Here is a 19550-nt window from a genome sequence, read left to right as displayed (position 1 = left end):
TCCTCACCGTGGGAACAGTAGATGATGGGAAGACACATGTTTCAAGTCTACATGAAAGTCTCCGTGACCAAAATTAAAAGGGGAACTTTTGCAACATCTGTGACCGAATATTGTTAATGATCATGTTGGGTGGTATTTACTGGGCTAAGTTGTCTAGACCCGGTGTCGCGGTGCTAATGCCAGCAGAGCCAGGCCTCCAACCCAGACTCGGATTTCGGGCTCAGGTCTCTCAGCCACTTGGTACTTGGATGCTGCCAATGTGCAAGGTATGTGAAAGCCAGTAGGGAAGGCGTGAGTTCCCAAGAGAAAAATGGCCAAAGGACATGTCACGAGCTGAGTTACATCCCCCACGTTCACACGTCACAGTCCTAGCCCTGAGCACTCCCAATGTGACTGTATTTGGGGAGAGGGTCTTTATAAAGAGGATTAAGGTGAAATGAGGTACTGGGGGGGCCCTGACCCACGGGGGCTGGCACCCCTACAAGAGGAGATCAGGACACAGACACGCACAGAGGGACGACAAGGTGAGGGAAGACACGGGGAGGCCAAGGAGAGAGGCTGCCAGAGACACCAGCCCTCCCTGTGCCTGGACCTCGCACCTCTAGCCTCCGGAGTTGACAGAAAATAGATTCCTGTTGTTTAATCCCCATGCTCGTGGCTCTCTGTGGCAGCCCCAGCAAACTAGAACAGAATATAAACTGGAAATTCCCAAAAGGAAAAAAAACAACTTATGGCTAGCGAACTTTGAAAATGTCTACTTCATATGAATATTCTATTTTATGTATCAAACTGGCCGAGGTAAACAAAACAAACCATCAACGTCGATGCTGGTGAAGGTGGAGTGGCGTGGGCACTGCTGTCAGGAGAGCTGACTGACACAGTGTTTCTGGAGGGAAAGCGTGATAGGTAGGTGAACAACTCTGGAAATGTTCTAGCACCTTCTCCCAGTGACTCTGCTTCCAGGCTTGCATCCTGAGGAGATCATCAGAAACGCTGTGAAGATTCACCTCTAAGGATATCGGTCACATCATTATTTCTGATTGCATCATTTGGGAGATGATCCGTATTTTTTTCTAAATTTTCTATTATAACGTATTTGCATTTAAAGGTTACATTATCGGGCTGGATGTGTTCGCACCATGGATGTCTGAATCGTACTGAAGTATACAGACAGTCTGCTTTTGGCAATGTGGTAAACCAGATGTCCTGAAAAACCTTCCTGTTAAGATATCCGAAAGTAATAAATGTGGTATCAAGAAAAGAAAGCCTAAGTGCACGGTTGAACCGGAAAGTGAGGAGAAATTATAGAGAGTGAATAGGAAATGGGAACCATAAAAGTTGAAATGAAGCCCAGGGCAGCCTGGGGATGGGAGCAACCGACAGACCTGCAAGGCTGGGCGCACTCATCTGGCACTGGGGAAGCCGCTGGGGAAATCCAACATAAAACCACAACGAGACACCAGAATGGCAAAGTTTAGATTCTGAGCCTATCAAGTGTTGGCAAAGATGTGCAGAGCCACGGGGGTCCTTACACCTGCTGGTGGGAGTACAAACTGGTATTACTGCTCAGGAAAATGGTCTGGTGTCATTGTGCGAAGTTGAAAACGTGCCAACTCTGTTGGCCGTTCCCGGGTGTGTGCCCTGGGGAACCCTTCCACACGCGCACCAGGAGGTGAGCACCAGGACGCTGGGGATGCTACAAATGTCGTGGTCGGGTGTGTGTAGACGTGGACGTGAGGGTGTCTACGTAGGAAACATTCATGACATGGGGAGGGAAGAGTCACGTCACAGAAAAACATGCGAGAGGAGTTTATATGAAATGTAAACACGTGCAGCACTAATATTAGATTTTTAGGCTTAAATTTAACTCTAGGAAAATCGTACAGAAAACTGAAGGAGAGATAAACACAAAATCCCTTGGGGGGCCTGGCAGGTCACCGGTACTAAACATACATGCAGTATGACGAAGAGGTTCCCTTCTAAATAGGAAATATTTTATAATTAAAATATTAGAAAAATGATAAAAATATTAACATTATTTTGGGGCGGTGGAATTGTGGGTGATTCTCATTTTCTTCCTGTTACTTATTTGAATTTTCTGTTTTTTAAAACATTTATAGTGAATGTGTCATTTTCACCTTATGATTGTCCTTGTTATTATAAATCTTTCAAACACAGAGAAAATACTGGGAATTATATAGATGGAATACCCAAATATTCATTGCACCAACTGAACAAATCTTGAGATTTTGCCAAACTGGGCTGTTTTGTTGTTTTGTTTCATATAAGAGAAATGATGAGACAAAGTTGAGGCCGTCCTGTGGCCCCACCGGATCCTCTTCCTCAGAGGGAACCTCCCTTCTCCACTCGGGGTGTACTGCTGTCTGTGAGTTCACACTTCGACTGTACGGGTGGCCCAGTAAATGAGGATAACCATGCACACAGAGGTTTAAATGTACAGAAACACCCTCACGCTGTGTTTTCTCCTCTGACTTGCTTTTCCCCTGAACAGATGCTTGCAACACTTCCTCATGTTGATCCGTGTGGCTCCTGGTCATTCCTTTAACTGCTAACATGTTTTCTACTGCGTGAAGAACCCACAATACACCTTTCTGTTGTCTGACTGATGGACACTCAGGTGCCTGGCTCTTTGTTTCGCCTGTCATCGAACGTGACGTGGCAGGAGCGTCCATGCGTGTCTCCTTGGGTACAGGGGTGAGAACTCCAGGTTTAAGACCCGACGGGAAGGGCCTCTGAGATGCAGGGGACAGACGTGCTCCCCTCGCCCAGACATTACCAGGTCATTCTCTGGGAGCCTATGAGTGCGTGTGTTTGCCCACACCCCCGTCTCTCCTGGGTAGTATCCGACTTCCTGAGGCTCCGGATCTGAATGATGTAAATGCTATCCCATCATGGTCTGATTTCTCAAACAGACGCATGAACGTTACGATGCCCTTCAAAGTAAGTGACAAGATTTCACCTTTGGACAGTGAGACTCATGTGATGATGGTGGGCACAGCCAGGTAGGGACGGGAGTGGAGGGAGCTTGCAGGTGGAGGTCACATTGAATGGGACTTTAGAGGCACAGAAGGGGCAAAGGACCAGCAAGCACAGTGGCCTGGCCCTGGCAGAGGCTGCAGCAGGAGTGGCGGGAAAGGCAGGAGCAGGGGTTGCCAGGACCGGGGCAGGGTTGGGGATGGGGCTTCCCTCAGCAGGCTGGAGAGACTCTGGTTCTTAGAGATTCCGGGTACTGTGACAGGTCAGAATTCACATTTTGTGCTCCAGAAAGGTTTGCTGTCTCACGGCAAGCTGGGGACACCCCGTGGGTCATCAGATGCTTAGCCCTGCTCCGTCCAGAAGAGACAGAAGCCGGGTGCAGTGCTGAGGGGCTCCAGGAAACCCCTGGCCAAGCCATGTGCTCACAGACCATCTCCCGCCGGGGGTCTGGAGCACAAGAGCAGGGCCTAACAGGTGTCTGTGATCCCGTCTCATCCCAATGGGGTCCGGAATACATACTTCACCAGCAGCTTTTTCGGCGGCTCGTTGTGGTTTTAAAATAGCAAGAACCTGCAGTTCCAAAAGTCACCCACTTCAGAAACACTGTACTCTTAGCAAAATACCCCACCCAGCAATTCCAGGAATCGCACGAGAAAGGGTCAGACTGAGGAGGGCCCCAGCCTTGCAGCAGATGATGCCAGTACACCCCAGGCTCCGTCTCCCCCGTCCTCATGAAAGAAGAACTCAAAAAATATTTGCCTCTCTCTCTAGTTATTACCTAAAAGGCAAACCTGACAATGTCGCTTTGCTGCTCAAAGTCCTTGGGTGATTCCCTACTGACTTCAGCACAGATTTTTGTTAAAAAAGTTTTTTAATGAAGTGAAACCCTTTTTCAAACCAAATCTTAGAATCCTAATGTCAAAAGCGGGTGTAAGGGGTGAATTTCACTACCTGTCGGTAGGCTCAGGTTTATAATCTCCCTATAAACCACTCAGTGCACAAGCTAACACATGTGGGGGTCTGCGGCAGGCTTGGATTGGGGAAATACCCTATTGGATGCTGGCCTGGGTCTGGAGAGTAGACCCAGCTGGGGCCCTGGCCGTTAGATGTCCGATTTCATGCATCTGGGTCTCTGGGCACCCCCTGAATGGTGGAGCTGGCCACCGCCAGCCGTCCCCAGCCCGGCCCCGCCCACATCTCCCGGCTGGGATCTGTCTACACTCCCACAGGCACAAGACATTCCGTCTAGCTGAGTGGACGCCCCCCCCGTTCCCTTCCTCCAGGACTCCAGGGATCACTCATCTGCAAGACCCAGCTCCAAAGCCACCTTCCATCCGTTGCGAGCCCGTCGGCCCAGGGGACCTGCTTGTGCAGCATCTCGTGAACTTCGATTAGTCACCTATCACATTGCATTGTCCTTGTGCCTCTCCCCGACGGTGCTGTGAGCCACTCGAATCCTGAGGACAGGCGCATCTTGCCCACTCCTTACTGCCCACCATGCACGTGACACCGTGCACAGGGGAGGCCCTGAATTTCTCACGGTGAAAGGATGACTAAATAAGGGAACCAATGATTTTTTTTTTTTTTAAATAGAACTTGCTGCCTTTGGGAAACTAAGAAAAATTAAGGCTTTTCATCAATGCTATCAGAGTTGCCCCCTGAACGAAACGTTAAGAGTAAACAATTTCCCGGGGACCCAAGGCACACAATTCACTCTGGAAACTTCTTAAAAGGATGAGATGAAGGCCTCACAGCCGAGGATGTTTCCTGGAACTTGGTAGTGAAGCCCGGGTCTCTGGCTCCCATGAAAAACGAGGCCGCTGCTTCCCAGACGCCCATGGAAACAGCCTGGTTATTTCAGAGCTGAAGGAAGGGCCAATTACAGATGGTTTTGTTGTGAACCATGAACAAATGGAAGAAATTCTGGGTTAACAAAATGTAGATTTCAACCCGCAAAGAAACCTCAGCCCACAGCTCACAAGACAGTAGAGGGTCCCACATTTCTCAGCGCAGTAAGTGCTGGGCTGTGGCAGGCAGGATTTTTTTTGTTGTTGTCCAACCTCTTTGACATGTAATAAAAACAGATGAAATCAATGTAATTGCTATTTCGTCTGAGCTATGATCTCTTTAATCACGGCTGCTTCCTTACCCAGAATGATGCCGTTGGGCTCCTCCGGCGGCTGCCACACGATCCGCACGGACGTGAGTCTCACCTCTGGGAACACAAGCCTCACAGGAGGGCCCGGGGCTGGAGGGAAGAGAGGAAACCCGTGAGCCAGGGGCCACTACGGTGTGACGGGGGGCACATGACAAGGTTACCACGTTACACAGGACTCTGTGGGCTGGCCGAGCATTCGTGACCACAGGTGACTCTGTTCATGGACCAGACACTCCAAAGCCGTGAGTGACTTTTGGAATCTAGCTGGCACCGTGTGGCCCCCTAATAATGTTGAGAAAACACCTCCTTTGGAATCCAGCTCATCTGCTTGTTCAGCTTTCAGAAGCGGTGCTCATAAACCGTGCTGGGAGCCTGTGAGTGCAAGGGGTGGAGGCTGCAAGCACGTCAAGCCCTAGCTCACGATTCAGCCAATCTGGGCTGAATCCTTTTGGGGGCTTGACACCTGCCAGCAGGTGTTAGATAAATCAAATGGCCTAAAGTCCCTCCCCACTGACAAAGTCACATGTTTACAATGAATGATTTTTCTCGTATGCACCATCTTAGAAAATTAAGAACTGATGTGCACAAACGTGTCTAATAATTCTGTGGGGTGTGGCGCCTTGCCTACCAGCGTCCTCGCCCTCGTAAATGTAGTTACTGGAACGGCTAGGTGAGGGAGTGTGTGGTCGGTACTAGAAATTCTTGTTGGAACTTAATGGATTCCCGGACAAGAGGAAATGGGCCCGGAGCAATGAATACAGAGATAGGGTGACATGTGTTACAGTCATTCCGGGGCTGCTGAATTCTGCCTCTGGCTATTAAGCGGAGAACAGCATTTAAAATTTTAAACCTGTGTTTAAATAAACCTGTGACCCTTGCGTTTGGTAACATAAATGTAAGGAGGCTATGGGCTCGCACGCCAGGACCAACTGCACAAACACGCAAATTTTGACGGCCGCCTTACGTGGCCTCCCCTGTGCCGTCCCCAAGGCTGATCATCTGGATCACCCTGAAATGAGGGAGTGGAAACATGCCTCTAATCGCACTGCGGGAGAAGAAGGAAAGTCATCCTGTGACTTCCAGCCTCCACTTTAGAAAGAGGCAGTTGTGATCGGCCAAGGTTGGAGGCTCCTTGTACTTTTCGTTTGTGGAACCTGGGCCGCCATGGCTTCGCACAGTTCTTCAGACAACCTTGAGGCCGCTGCCCCCCGTCAGGCCCCAGCCCCCCAAGGCTCTGCATCCAGGAAAGGATGGTGTGCAGAGTTCCTTCCTCTTCTCGACTGAAGCCCAACACTGTGCCGTCTACCAGCAGAACACAGAGGACTGGTCCAGCTCAGCAGCCAGAGCACCGTGGGGGTAACTGAATGACGTCGGCCGACATGTATCAGGAAATCTACAATGGTTTCTCTTCTGCAGGAAGCTTCTGATCCCTAAGGTGGGCGTTTTGTGTGTGTGTGTGTGGGGGGGGAGAGCAGTATTTTCCCCCAGAATACACATACCCTCTCCGACTATTTGCCACAGTCCGTGTAGCGATAAAAATGTAAAAAGAGATAACCTTTAAGTGTATGACATCTGCAAAGTGGAAAAACATATTTGCTGATGATTTAGGCTTGCATAAAAACAGAGCCATCAGGAGGTGCCTGTTATTCTGGCCTGGAAGCCCGTGAAGCCCACTGCATTCCACATAGGAACTTGTAGGGACATTTTGGCCTGCGAATGACAGGAGTGGCTGGCACCACGGAAGTCGAGGCTCCCGGGCTGGGAGTGGAGCTCGCAACCCAGTCTGTGTGGACTCCGCCAGCAGGAGCGGCCGGATGTTAGATGGCCCCGCCCGCCTGGCCTTTACTGTGGGGCCTCTTGCAGAGTTATGACCGAAATTCACAGAGGTTCATAATGAGGCTGTAAAAATTCACTCCGGGCTGGAATTGGCCATATAAATGCTCAGTGACTGAAAAACAATTCTGCTTTGTTTTTCTCAACTGAAGAAAGGGGGGAAAAAGTGGTTTGGAAAATTAAGTTAAAAATGACAACCGTCCGGGTCGTTTGGGCTGTTCGAGCACACCATTACCATACCGTCGTCCTTGGTGCGCTCCAGGATGAGCGGAGAGCTGGGGACTCCGTTGCCGATGCGGGTGAACGCCAGCACCTGGAGCTCGTACAGCACGAACTTCCGGAGTCCGGCCAGCAGCGCCGACTGCGTGTGGTTCCCTCGCACGACGTGACTGCGGGGCTCGGGGTCCAGGTCTTTGGCCCGGAACAGAATCTGGAGCGTTGGTACAAAAGCACGTGTGGTCATGGGGATGCAGGGTGCCAGGAGGGGACTTTGAACCTCAAGGCACAGACCAGCCCCACAACAGCAGTGTTTAAAGCTATGGATCTAGTTTCCCTACGCTGGTATTTGGAAGGGAAGATGTCCTCCAGAGCACACAAGGAGCTGGAGTGATGACCTAGCCCATGGCGGGGGGAGCTGCCCCTGTGCCATGACTTACGAGATCCGAGAAACACAACAGCAGCCACACCAACCACAGCCACTAGAACAAGAGCTCGTTTATAAACACAGACATTGTGCTTCCTACAGAAGGAGGCAGAGATCCCTTTGGTTCCCTAGCTTCTTGGGAATTGGACCCCTGCCTCAGGAGAATTGCTGTAGTTCCCTGAAGCCTGGGCCGCGGTCCCCCTGGGCTCCATTTTGCTGCCCACACATGGACACAGCACCCTGGGAGGCTCCCCTCCTTGGCCCTGCCTGTTCCTGCTGGTTTGCTAAGTCCTCACTCAGCTCACCCTTCCTGAACTGGTCCCTTAGTCGGGGACCCAGAAGGCCATCAAAGATGGTGGTCCTCAGGGAGGAGCTTGCACACGGCTCGCAAGCTCTCTTCTCCGGGACCCCGCTATGTGGTGTGGCGTTCTGCTCAATGCACCTGCCCCAGTGAGATCACCATGTCCAACGTGGCCTGAGGGAGCAATCTGAATGCCCAGGAGAACAGGAAGGGAAAACAGACACTAGGGATCGAAACCACGGAAAGCCTGGGTGTTGCCAGAGGCTGGGCATGGTATAACAGTTGGGGGTGGCCCTGCTGGCCACATCCAGGAAAATCCATCCCGCCGCTCAGGGGAGGTGATGGAAACAGAAACACAGGTGCGTAAGTGCAGGTAAGACTGAACCCAGTAAGAGCTCCCGAAAGGCAGGAAGGCACTCACCCCTCCTGCTGCCACCATTGCCCTGGACTGCCCAGGATGCCGGTGGGCCCATGCATGTGCAAGTAGCTAAGAATACCAACTCCACACGCGCTAGGAGCAAAGCGCATCTCACAATATCAAACCCCCTTTCTTCTCAGACAAGCCTCAGGGCCAGCCACCACGATCACTCCCACTGTACAAGCCAGGAAGCAGAGGCTCGAGTGTAAGTAGCCAGCTCCCATCCATGCCTTGCTTGGGCCTATGTTAGGAGGTTGTCCCCAGGCCTCGTCCCCAGATGGGAATGAAGTCTAGAGGAAAGAACACATGTGAACATCACAACACGGGCTGGTGCCACAGGTCTGGAAGATGCTCTGCGCTCCTTGGTCTAAGGGAGTGACACGCGGGGTCTCCTGCACAGCCTACGCACGGGATGGTCACCTCCGACACATACCTTGTAGCCCAGTATGAGCCCGTTCTGGTCCTGTTCAGGCACCGAAGCCCACGTCAGTAAAATCTGGGTGGAGCTGACGGCCTCAGCGGACACGTTTTCAGGGGCGGCTGAAGGAACTGCAAAGGATGAGTAAAATAGATTGGTACCCAAAGTCCAAAGCTTCTACAAATAAAGGTCCAATTTTTACCCAATCAAGTTGTCCTTGAAAGAGCAACGGATTCTGAGCATTTTGGAGTGATCAGATTAAGCCTGCAGAGGTATCACAGAAATGTAAATCTCTTTAATATTAGCAACAAATTCCACAAATCCTGGGTATTTAGGAGCTCAATTTTACCTGAATCTACCCAGCAAGAAAATCTGCTTGGTCTGTTTTTATATTAACTTGTGGAAGCTACAGACTTTGATCTCAAGTGGGAAATCCTCACTCTCACACACCAGTTCAGTGACATCTCTAAACGTGGCATTTTGGGAGGGGCTGGGGTGCCGGAGAGAGGAGGGGACATTATCATTCACACAAAGGGGAGCAGAGGGGAGGGATGAGTACACACCCTGTGCTGGGGGTCTTCAGAGCCACAGTCGCCTCGAACAGCTGCAGTAGCCCGGTGAGGCAGGGGCAATTAGCCCCATTCTGCAGATGGAGAGACCAAGGCTGGAGGGCTCTCCATACATTCCGTGTCGCTGAGTGCTTTTCACAATGAGATGGGCCCGTGGAGGCGAGCTGTGGAACTCTTGACCCACGTGTGTGGAAGAGAATGTTTTTACTCTCTTCTGTTTATGTATGTCGCTGAACTAATTTTAATTTGTCTCATGTGTTGGCAGTGGTTTGGACAGAACGCGTATAAAGACAACAGTGAAACTTTAAAAGCAAGGCTTTCTATTCTAGATCATCTCAATTTGTTTTGAGAATTTCCTTGTGAACCCACTTAAACTTTATTCAGACGGAAAGACAGACCCAGAGCTCCCCAGCAAAGTGTTCACGGATGGGCACCGAGCAGAAGGCAGCTGTCGGCTATGGCCTGAAGGTCACACCATCCGCCACCCTCCAGAGCCTCCAGGGTTGAACAGGAGGCGAAACCCTGCAAGTCCACTGGGTTTCATGGACAGAGTGATATGGGATAGGACTCTGGCACTCAGAGTGGGAGGGATCACTCTGCGGAGGAGGGAATGGAGGCTCTGAGTGGTCACCTGGCCTGCCCACATCACTAACAAGTGTAAAGTCACCATCTGAAGCCAGGAGGCCTTGAGGTGTCCACAGGGAAGTGACAAGCTCACAGGCTCTGGAGCAAGACCACACTCAACAAGAGTCCCGAGCCGTGTGGCCTGGGGAAGCTGCTCTACTCCTCTGGGCCTTGATTGTCCCATCTGTGAAATGGTCCAGTGCGGCCCACCCATCCTCGGGCCTGTCTTCCCTCCCTCCTGGTGCTCAGCACTGGGCTTTGGAATGAGCAGGCGACCAGTGGCTCTCTGTTCTGAAGAAAGAGACAATATACCATAACCTGCCTTCCCTACGGGAGGAGGGTGAGTGCAAGGTTACCGAGCACCCGGCACCCAACGGTGTCCACTCCCTTCTCTGCAGTCCCACCGGGGCTCTTTGAACAGAAGGAGGGGCGCCTTCAAGTGCACCTCAGAAGCAGGAATGCTCCGCTCACGGGGGCTCTCTCCACCCTCTCATTCATTCATTCACACAAGTACTCTTTCCTCCTAGCAAAGCGGCTGCTGGTGGCTAACTCAGTCATTTACTCTGAATATACAAAGTAACGGGGGTTTGCACAATAACGCTGCTCTCTGACATTTGCTTCCTGGATTTTCTTCACTGAAGTGATTTAGTTTTTGTTATGGGTTGAATTGTGTACCCCCCCCGCACGCCCTGGCCTCCAAACGCTGAAGTCCTAACCCCTGGTAGGTCAGAATGTGACCTTATTTGGAACTAGGGTCATTGCAGATGTCATTAGTTAGATGAGGCCATAATGGAGAAGGGCAGTTAATCCAACATGACCGGTGTCCTTCTAAGAACGCCACAGGAAGAGACGCACATGCACACAGGGAGGCTGCCATGGGAAGTCTGGAGGGATGCAGCCACGAGCCCAGAAGCCACCGGGAGCTGGAACAGGGGCCTGGAGCAGATCTTTCCCCAGAGTCTGCAGAGGAGTGTGGCCCTGCTGATGCCTGGGTGTTTAGCTTCTGCCCTTCAGGATGGTGAGAGAGTAAATCTGTGTTGTTTTAAGCCCACAGTCTGGGGTGCTTTGCTATGGCAACTGTGGGAAACTCACAGTGTCTTTAAGAAAAAAGCACCAGGATTTGTGTAGGTCCTAGAAGTGCTGTTACCTTATCTGGCAGCTTGGCCAGTCACTCTGGTGGCAGTAGTGACAGAGGCTGAGGGGAGAAACCAAGGAGAGCCCAACAGGGCATGCTGCTGAGGGAACATGGAGACAGGGCAAGGGCCAGGGCGTGGCACCTTCCGGTCCCCAGAGAGGGGAGTCATGGAGGCTTCCTGGGGGCAAACCCCTCGGCTCTAGCCCCAAGACAGTGTGACTTCCTTGACCTCCATGGCCCAGTGGCGGTCCTGACCCCTTCTACTCACCACATCAATAGTCTTCGGAACACAGGAGTTAGACCGGCTGCCCGTGGCGGTCAGCCAGCGTGTCCCCAGAACAAAGGAGTCACCTGTTAGTGCCTTTTTGCATAAGGGTTCAGGGATCTTCCTTATATGTTTAGAGAAAGATAATGCCAGTCAGCCCACATCTGATAGATAGACTTTTTCTTTCCAAATATGTCAGTTGAGAGTCATTCATATGGTTTGTCAGTCATTCAACAAAGCAATATTAATTTATCTGAGCAGCTAAGTGTCACAAAAAAGAATATTTATAATTTCAAGCTTACTCAGCCCTCTAAGGGAAGCATGCTTGCCACCCACGCTTCCCAGTGTCCCCCGTGCTTTCTGGTTCACGACCACTCGAAGAATAGGCAAGCCTACAATTTATCTGACTTTAGGGTAAGATGAGAACTCCAAAGGTGCTGCGTGCCCACAGCAGCAGTGCTGTGTTCTAAGAGAGGACATTGTCACAGCGACACAACTCATCCATCTCTCTAATCTGTAATGCTTCCCTGAGGGCCCGTCTTTGACACCGTGAGTGCTCAGTCCTCACTATGGGTCTACAAATAATACTGGTTTTCTAGGGTGTGGTAATATGTACTTCCCTTTCTTGAAGGGCACTCACAGCCCCAGAGAGGAGCCACCTGGCGAGGGGGGTGACCCGGATATGGTGCCAAGAGCACGGCTGCGTCTCCAAGGAGGGAGCCACAGAAAATGGCCACATTCAGGATTACAGTGTCGGTGGATTCAGATCCCACCAGGATCCAATCTGCCATTTAGTTACAAAGTATCTATGTTTTTAAGATTTGGTTAAAAGAGAAAAATCTTACCCATTATCTGTTTTGGGGTAGATTCAACTCCCTGTACAACCTGCCATCTTGCATTTGGGGATAGTCCTAGAGATTCCCTTTCATGAAGAACAATGCTGATTAAATCACTTCTCTCGTCCTTCATTTGCTCTCTCTCCTCTACGGGACTCCTCACTGCTCAGTCTTTTGATGTTTAGGGCTCATTTATTCTTATATCATAATAAATCATAGGATGTCATGAAGCCAGTTAGACCGTACTTCAAAATGGGAAACGTCATTTCAGTGTGGTTCAAAACGTTCTGCTCTGTGCTTCCCACACCGGCTTTCTGTATGCCCATGACTGTGCCGTATGGGAGTACCCACGTGTGGCCATCTCCATGAGACACGGGTCTGCAGTTCTATTCTCCCCATCAGCTCCCTCCTCTCCTTTTCTCCCCACGATCTGTACTCCATCACTGGCCTTTGCACCCCCTGCACCCTCTCCTACCCATCCCAAGGGCTGAGTAGTGCCTGGCAGGATCTGTTCTTAGAAGGGGTGATTCGTCTGCTGGACCAGGGAGGGCAAGACATCAAAACTGCTGCAACAGGGAGGGGCCTGCTGGTCAGAGGTGAGGGGCTGCCCCCAGAGGAGGTTCTGGAAGCACTGTTCAGAGGTGGAGTTGCCGAAGGCCCCAAAGGACCAGCAACATTGGAAGGGGTGCCAGAGAATGCCCAATGTTGGGGGGACCCATGTGTGAGCACCAGTACTTTTGGGGGAGAGATCAGCCTAAGAGGGGTCCTGAGGAGCGCACTTTTCTGGCATTAAAATTGTCTGAAGTCTGAGTCATCTCATCTTGAAATGAAGATCAATGACCCTATTATTGAATTTATGATGAAAACACCTGCAGAACCAAATCTCTTCTAATTGAACAAACATCCCATTAAAAACTAAAAAATAATTTTCTGTAAGCCAGAACCCTCAAAATAAGAAAGAATGTGAAAGCATAAGGAAAACTTACATTGCAAGTACAATTTCTAGACCAAAAGCTTTCTCAACAAGCAAACGATAACTGTGGCAATACTGAAGTGGAGGCAGTTAGTTCTGGGGGCCGCCTATGATTCTCCTTTAGCTATGGGTACGTATGTCTGCGTTGGTTTTCGTCAACCAAGACAAAAACAAACGCATTATGCCTTTTTTTGATACCAAAGCCGTAACTCGATATTAACTATAACACAGAGATGTCTACAAAAACAAACAATATGGTTCAAGAGAGTCTCCTCGTGGTTGTTGAGTAGGAGACAACACAAGGTTGTCTGAAGGGAACAGAGGTAGAAGAAAGCATCTGGGGTGAGTTGACGCATAGAATGATCTCCTCAGCCTTCTCCTGACGACTATAAAGGGAGCTCTGTGGCAGCTGAACAGATTTTTACAAAAATATAGTCTAACCTCAGCAATTTTGCCATGGGTTTACTTTGTTATTTGAGAGTGTTCTTTGGAAACTTAACAAAGCAGTATTATTTTCCATTTTTATTCCATTTTATTCATCCTTAAATGTCATTTTAGCTTACAGTTTTCTGAACAAAATCCTTGAAAGTAATTGAGCTGAGTGTAACACTTGAGGTTAACAGTTATTTTCTCTCAGGTTCTTCAAGATTATTCTTACTCCATTATGATTCCATTGTTCCATTGTCTTCTGGCCTCCACTATTCTTGAGAAGTTGGCTCCAAATCGTCTGCCTTCTGTAGTAAGATGCCTTCACTCCAAGTGTTTTTAAGATTTTCTCTTTGGCTTTCATGCTTTACAGTTGCAGCATATTGCATTTTGGTGTGGATTTATTTCATTTATTCTGTGCAGGATTCGCTTTTCTTCAGTCTGATAAAGTATCAATTCTGAAGCTGCTTGGCAATTATCTCCCCAATTTTCTCATTCTCATCTCTTCTCTCCTTCCCCTCCAAGTCGTATTAGATATATGTTGGACCTTCTCATTCTATTCTTTATGTCTTTTAACCTCTCGACCATATTTTCAGTCTCTGTGCCTTTGTGCTGTATTTTAAGTTATTTACTCATATCTAGCTTCCGATTTGGTAATTCTCTCTTTACCAGTGTCTAAACTGCTTTTCACCTAATGGTAATGTTTTATTTTCAGTGGCTGTGTCCTATTTGTCTTAAAAAGTGCTTTAAAAGTGGCATCTTACTCTTTACCTAAAGTTTTAGTGCTTTCTTTTCCTAATTTAAGACTACAGTCTTATTTTATATTTATCCCAGCTCTATTGGGATATAATTGATACACCACATTGTGTAAGATTAATGTACAACATGTTGATTTGAGACACATGTGTACTGCCAAGAGACTGCCACCGTAACATGAGCTAACACCTGCATCAGTCACAAAATTATTGTCCCTTTCTTGTAGTGAGAACATTTAAGATCTACTCTCTTAGCAACTTTCAAGTATATAGTACAGTATTATTAACTATAATGACTATGCTATACATAAGATTACTCAGAACTTACTCACTTTACAAGAGGAAGTCTTTAATAATTTTAAATATACTTATTACATATTCTCTTTCATACTAGTATGTATTTTAAGGCAATAAGAGCCCTATTTCCTTCCTTCCTTCTCTCATTCCTTCCTAAAAAAGAGCGTATTCTTACTCATGGCAGAGTATTTTCTTGTGTGTTTAAAAATTGAACTTTGTCTTTTAAAAGTTGATTTTTATTTGGGACAAGTTGGCTGTGGCAATATCTCCCCAGAGATGTTTCCTTCTTTGGTTGCCCAAAAAGTCTGGCCTAGAACCATGTTTCTTTCTTTTTCTTTTTTCATTTTTTTGTCTTTAAAAAATTTTTGTTTTGTTTTGTTTTGTTTCATTTATTGGGGTATAGTACATAGTATTTCCGGAGGAGTGGATCACTGTTTTCCCCCCGGCGTAAGAAGGTTTTCTGGTCAGTGAGGATGCTCTTCTTGGCCTTCCAATGATCTACAAAGTGTACAATCTCTGAACCATATTTATTTTAGTAACATTTAATACTTGTTATTGTCCAGCTTGTTTTTTGATTTTGTTTTATCCACCTTAAGGGTGTGAATTAGTATCTCGTGGTGGTTTTGATTTTCACTTCCCTGTCGGTGAATAATGTTGAGCATCCTTTCATGGGACTTACTGACCGTTTGTATGTCTTCTTTGGAGCAATGCCTATTCAGTCCTATGTCCAGTTTTTAATTGGGTTGCCTTTTCATTGTGGAGTTGTAAGAGGTTTTCTTATATACATCCTGGATGTGAGTCCCTTATCAGATGAATGATTTGCAAATACCTTCTATGACTGGGGGACTGTTTTTCATTGTTGTTGTTTTTGTTTTTTTACTCTATGGTACTCTTTGAAGCATAAAGGTTTTCATGTTAATGAAGTATAAGTTTTTCTTTTGTTGCTTGTGCTTTTGGTGTCTGGAACCAAGTTTTACATTAATTTGTTTTCTAGGAGTTTCTGGACCAGACAGAGTAAATTCAGAACTCAAACCTGAGTCAGGCACAGGACTTAGAGTTACATTTTTGCTCCTATTCAGCGTCTGGGTAGACGGGTGGGCAGAGATTTTCAGTTTCCCCTTTCAAAGAGGGTACAGAATTCAGGAGCCTTGTCTGTGTGCAAGGGCCTTGATTCTAACTCCCCGCCTTGTGCAGACTCATGGCTGAACCTCCAGTACCTGGATGGGCACCTTGTCGCGAGTCTTGAAGTTCCCAGGATGGATGCCCCCCCCCCAGGGCAGCCACACCAGCTCAGCACCTACTGCTTCAGACCCTGTGTGCCTCTGACATCTGGGGATTTCCTCTGTTTTTCTTATGAGGACATTGATAAATTCGAAATCTCAAAAAATGATATTTTGTCCATAATTTTCTAGTTAGTTATAGCAAAGTTTTTTTTTTTTTTAAATATTTTCTAGCTCTGCCTGTTACTGGGGTTAGAACAGACCCCTTAGAAGGTTTCAAGTCTTCTTCTTTGTCATAAGGACTTGGATACTGAACAGAGAGTTTTTAAATTCCATGTGATCGCAGAGCCACAAGCTGAGCGTAGTGTCTCAATCTTTTATTTCTAATGTAATAAAATCTACAGCCTGAAAGAAAGCCAGGAAGTCATCTGAGGCAGCTCAGCTACTCCGGCAAACCCCTCTTCAAATATCGGTCCTCTTGGAAGGGGAGCGGTATGCTTCCTTCTCTTCAGGAGACAACCTCGCCATTTAAGATCAGGTGGGAAGGACTGGTCTGTGTCACAGTGTGTATTTAAACGTGACAGCAGCCCTCTTTGTCACTCCACAAACTCAAACCAGGCTAGCAGGGGTCCCCCAAACCACAGGTCAGCCCGCAAAGCCAGCAGGTCAGGGGAACACACTGGTCCTTATCAGAATGCACACAGACTACTGAGTGCTGACCCAAAGTACTCAGTACTTTTCCTTTCCTCCCTGGCCACCAGCAGTAACCCCGAGCCTGGTGGCTCTGTGCGGAGGGATGCGTGCCATTTCTGGGCAGGTGTTGGGGGCAGGGGTGCCCGTTCTTTGCGCTTCCTTCTTCCTCAGGCGCAGGGCACAGATGAGGATTAGGCCTACAGCACAGCAGAGCCTGGGTCCCCGAATCACGAGGAAGAGAGCCACCCGCTGTCCTACTCCGTGATGAGTGAGAAATGAAGCTCTATTGCATCACGGCACTCGAACCTTTGAGGGGCTATTTGTTAGTGCAGGGAGACTATCTTAACCCATCCCACCCACTACTTCGTCAAGAGGAGGTCCGGAGTGCCGTGTGTTATAAAGATCTCCCTTAGAATCTCTATACACCCTTGCTTATTATCACTGATGGTGAAAATTATACTGATTTAAAAGATAACACCATGAGTGTAGCCCCCAGTAAGATCCATGATTAATTTCAAATTAGTGGCGTGGACTCTAATGACGTTTTCCTGAACTGACCGTTGAGGTTAAACTAATCACTGGGTTAGGAATGTGTCAGCATAGACACAGTGGGGACTGAGCAATGAGATGCGACGTAGGGACTGGGGGACACGGAGCCCCATCTCCAGGGAGACCCGGGTTGGGGCTGAGCCTCCACCTCACCTGACTCCCGCGTGCGGCCCCGAACCGTCTCGCTCCAGGGCCCGGCCCCGATGGCGTTGAACGCCTGCATCTGGAGTTCGTACTCCGTCCACTCCTCCAGCCCCTCGATGGTGAACTCCCTCTCCAGCCGGTCGTTGATGACTTGTGCCAGCACCGGAGCCTGGAGGTCGGGGCGCCAGTACCCAATCCTGTAGCCCACTGACTCAGGGTTCCCGTTGTACTGGGAATCGGGCAGCGGCTGGAAGCAAATGACACACGTGGTGAGCCGACACCTCAGACCCGCCACCTGTCGAGATCCCCAAGCGTAGGCCTGTCCTTAGCGGACCAATTCCATGGAAAATATTTTCTGGGGGGAATAGTCTTAGAACCTTTACTGCGTTGTTCCCTGGAACTTTCCTTCTGTTAATTAAACGAAATTCTGTCAGTAACTTTGGCTGGACATAATTTCTTTTAATACATTTTGGCTTAATTTTGTGGGCGAAATGTTCTGAATAAATATCAAGATGGCTTTCCTACAAACATTGAGTATTGGATCCGTGTTAACCCAGCTTAAGGGACTTATAGGTCCAGCCTGTGGCACCACTGGCTTCCCTCCCCCATAGAATATCCCTCTGTTCCAAGAAGCCAGTGAGTAATGCTACTCATTAACAGGATTGCCCGAGCTGGTCTGCGACCCAACACCAACTGTAAAATGCAATACTTTTTGGTTTAACGGAGAGATTAGCTTAGACTGGGACAAAGCCATGACTAAGACATTGCTAAGCTCTGGCTTCACATGCAGACCCTGGATACTCAAGGCGACTGTCCCTGCAGCCAACTTCCGGCCCCCAACTCACCACCCAGCGGAGCCGCAGGCTGGTCTCGCTGGCTGTCCGCACAGTGATGCTGGTGGGAGCCACGTCGGGGGGGGCCTGCAGGGTCTGGATGACCCGGGATGACTGGCTGAAGGGGCTAGCACCGACGACGTTCACCTGCCTCATGCGAAATCTGGAGGTAAAATCGTGGACACAGTTACTTTGTAGCAAAAGGCCATGTGGACAGACAGAACAAAAATCCACAACCTTCTCAGAAGTGCGGCTCTGTGTCCATCTGTGTAGTGAAGGCTGTTGCCCAAGGACACCCTCTTTCCACCTGGTTTCATGAAAAAAGGCAAATTGCATATTTGGCCCTTTCCCCCCAGGGCCTCCAAAGAATGGTAAATTTGTTCCAACGCAAAGATTTTAAATTCCCAAGCGATGAGTAACTGAATGGGTTACATGGCCAGACATTTGTGTCATCAAATGCCATTGGCTGATTCGTGTTTAGGGTAAGGTCGGGGAATTAGCAGTCGAGGAGCCAAATGACGGCCTTGAGAGTGTGGTGTTGTTTCAATGAGCACGGGTGGCTGCACCCCATTCTCTCAGGGGAGAGAGCACTGGCCCCAGAACCCACAACCCAGGACCCCATTGGTAACTTAGAGCTGAGGCAAATCAGACTTGCTCCCATTTCCTTACCTATAAAACGAGAGTGGAGTGGACGTGCCTTAGAGCCTCAGTTAATGTTTTCAGTTCTCTCTCCTGCATTTATTTGTACGATTACTTGGAGTGAACTTCTGCCTAGGAAACGCGCCCTGAACATATTCACCACAGAGGCTGGAAGAGGATGGGGGGCTCCCATCACAGTTTCTGACCTTGGATGCAATGATATAGCTCGTACCAGTTTCACAGGGTAAACTTAGGGCCCCTGCAGCTCGTTTTTTGAGAAATGTTTTTCTCTAAAAATGATTGTATGGTGCTTAATTCGTCCGCTCTGATCTCACGGAGGATGTCACAATGAACAGAGGCTGAACAGCTGCTCTCATTAGGCATTGTTTTAAAAAGCTCTAACGTCGGTATTATACTGCAAAAAATGTTCTTCACGAAGATGTAATGTCACCTTTTACTCTCTGAATTACTCATTCTTAGTCTTTTACTCCCCAATCTTATGAAATGTATCCGTCCTGGCAGAGCGATGACATTATCAAACTCAACATCTGGTGATAACTGGAAATTTCATCTCGGTCAATGATCTTACGGGAAGTTATAACGTCTCTAACGGCTTGTGATCACGCTACCCTTTGTTAAGGCCAAGGATTTACTGCCTGGATAGGTTTCAGGATCAAGAAGCGAAAGGTTTCGTGGTGTGTTAAGTGCTTGATTAGTGAGCCCCACAACTCCTGGGTCCCGGAAGGGGGAAGCAGAGGACGTTCCCGGGACGGCTGCTCTGTTTACACACAGCATGTTAATGGGCCCAAGGGGTCGTGGAGTTT

General features: G+C 48.7%; 1 protein-coding gene across 7 annotated transcripts in view; it reads right to left on the bottom strand.

Annotated features, from left to right (window-relative positions):
• SDK1 (sidekick cell adhesion molecule 1) overlaps nucleotides 1–19550 on the bottom strand; it is an 867584-nt gene that overhangs the window by 99470 nt on the left and 748564 nt on the right. For all 7 annotated transcript variants that reach the window (XM_034669743.1, XM_034669739.1, XM_034669740.1 and 4 more), the window contains 5 exons: nucleotides 18100–18250; nucleotides 17264–17501; nucleotides 8784–8899; nucleotides 7229–7418; nucleotides 5147–5245 (listed from right to left, as the gene is read on the bottom strand). In XM_034669743.1, coding sequence (XP_034525634.1) covers nucleotides 5147–5245; nucleotides 7229–7418; nucleotides 8784–8899; nucleotides 17264–17501; nucleotides 18100–18250 — 794 coding nt within the window. The remainder of the gene's footprint in view (nucleotides 1–5146; nucleotides 5246–7228; nucleotides 7419–8783; nucleotides 8900–17263; nucleotides 17502–18099; nucleotides 18251–19550) is intronic.

This window comes from Ailuropoda melanoleuca, chromosome 10 (genome assembly GCF_002007445.2).
Source record: "Ailuropoda melanoleuca isolate Jingjing chromosome 10, ASM200744v2, whole genome shotgun sequence".
NCBI classification, from domain to species: domain Eukaryota; kingdom Metazoa; phylum Chordata; class Mammalia; order Carnivora; family Ursidae; genus Ailuropoda; species Ailuropoda melanoleuca.
This window is presented reverse-complemented; position numbering and strand designations above follow the sequence as displayed.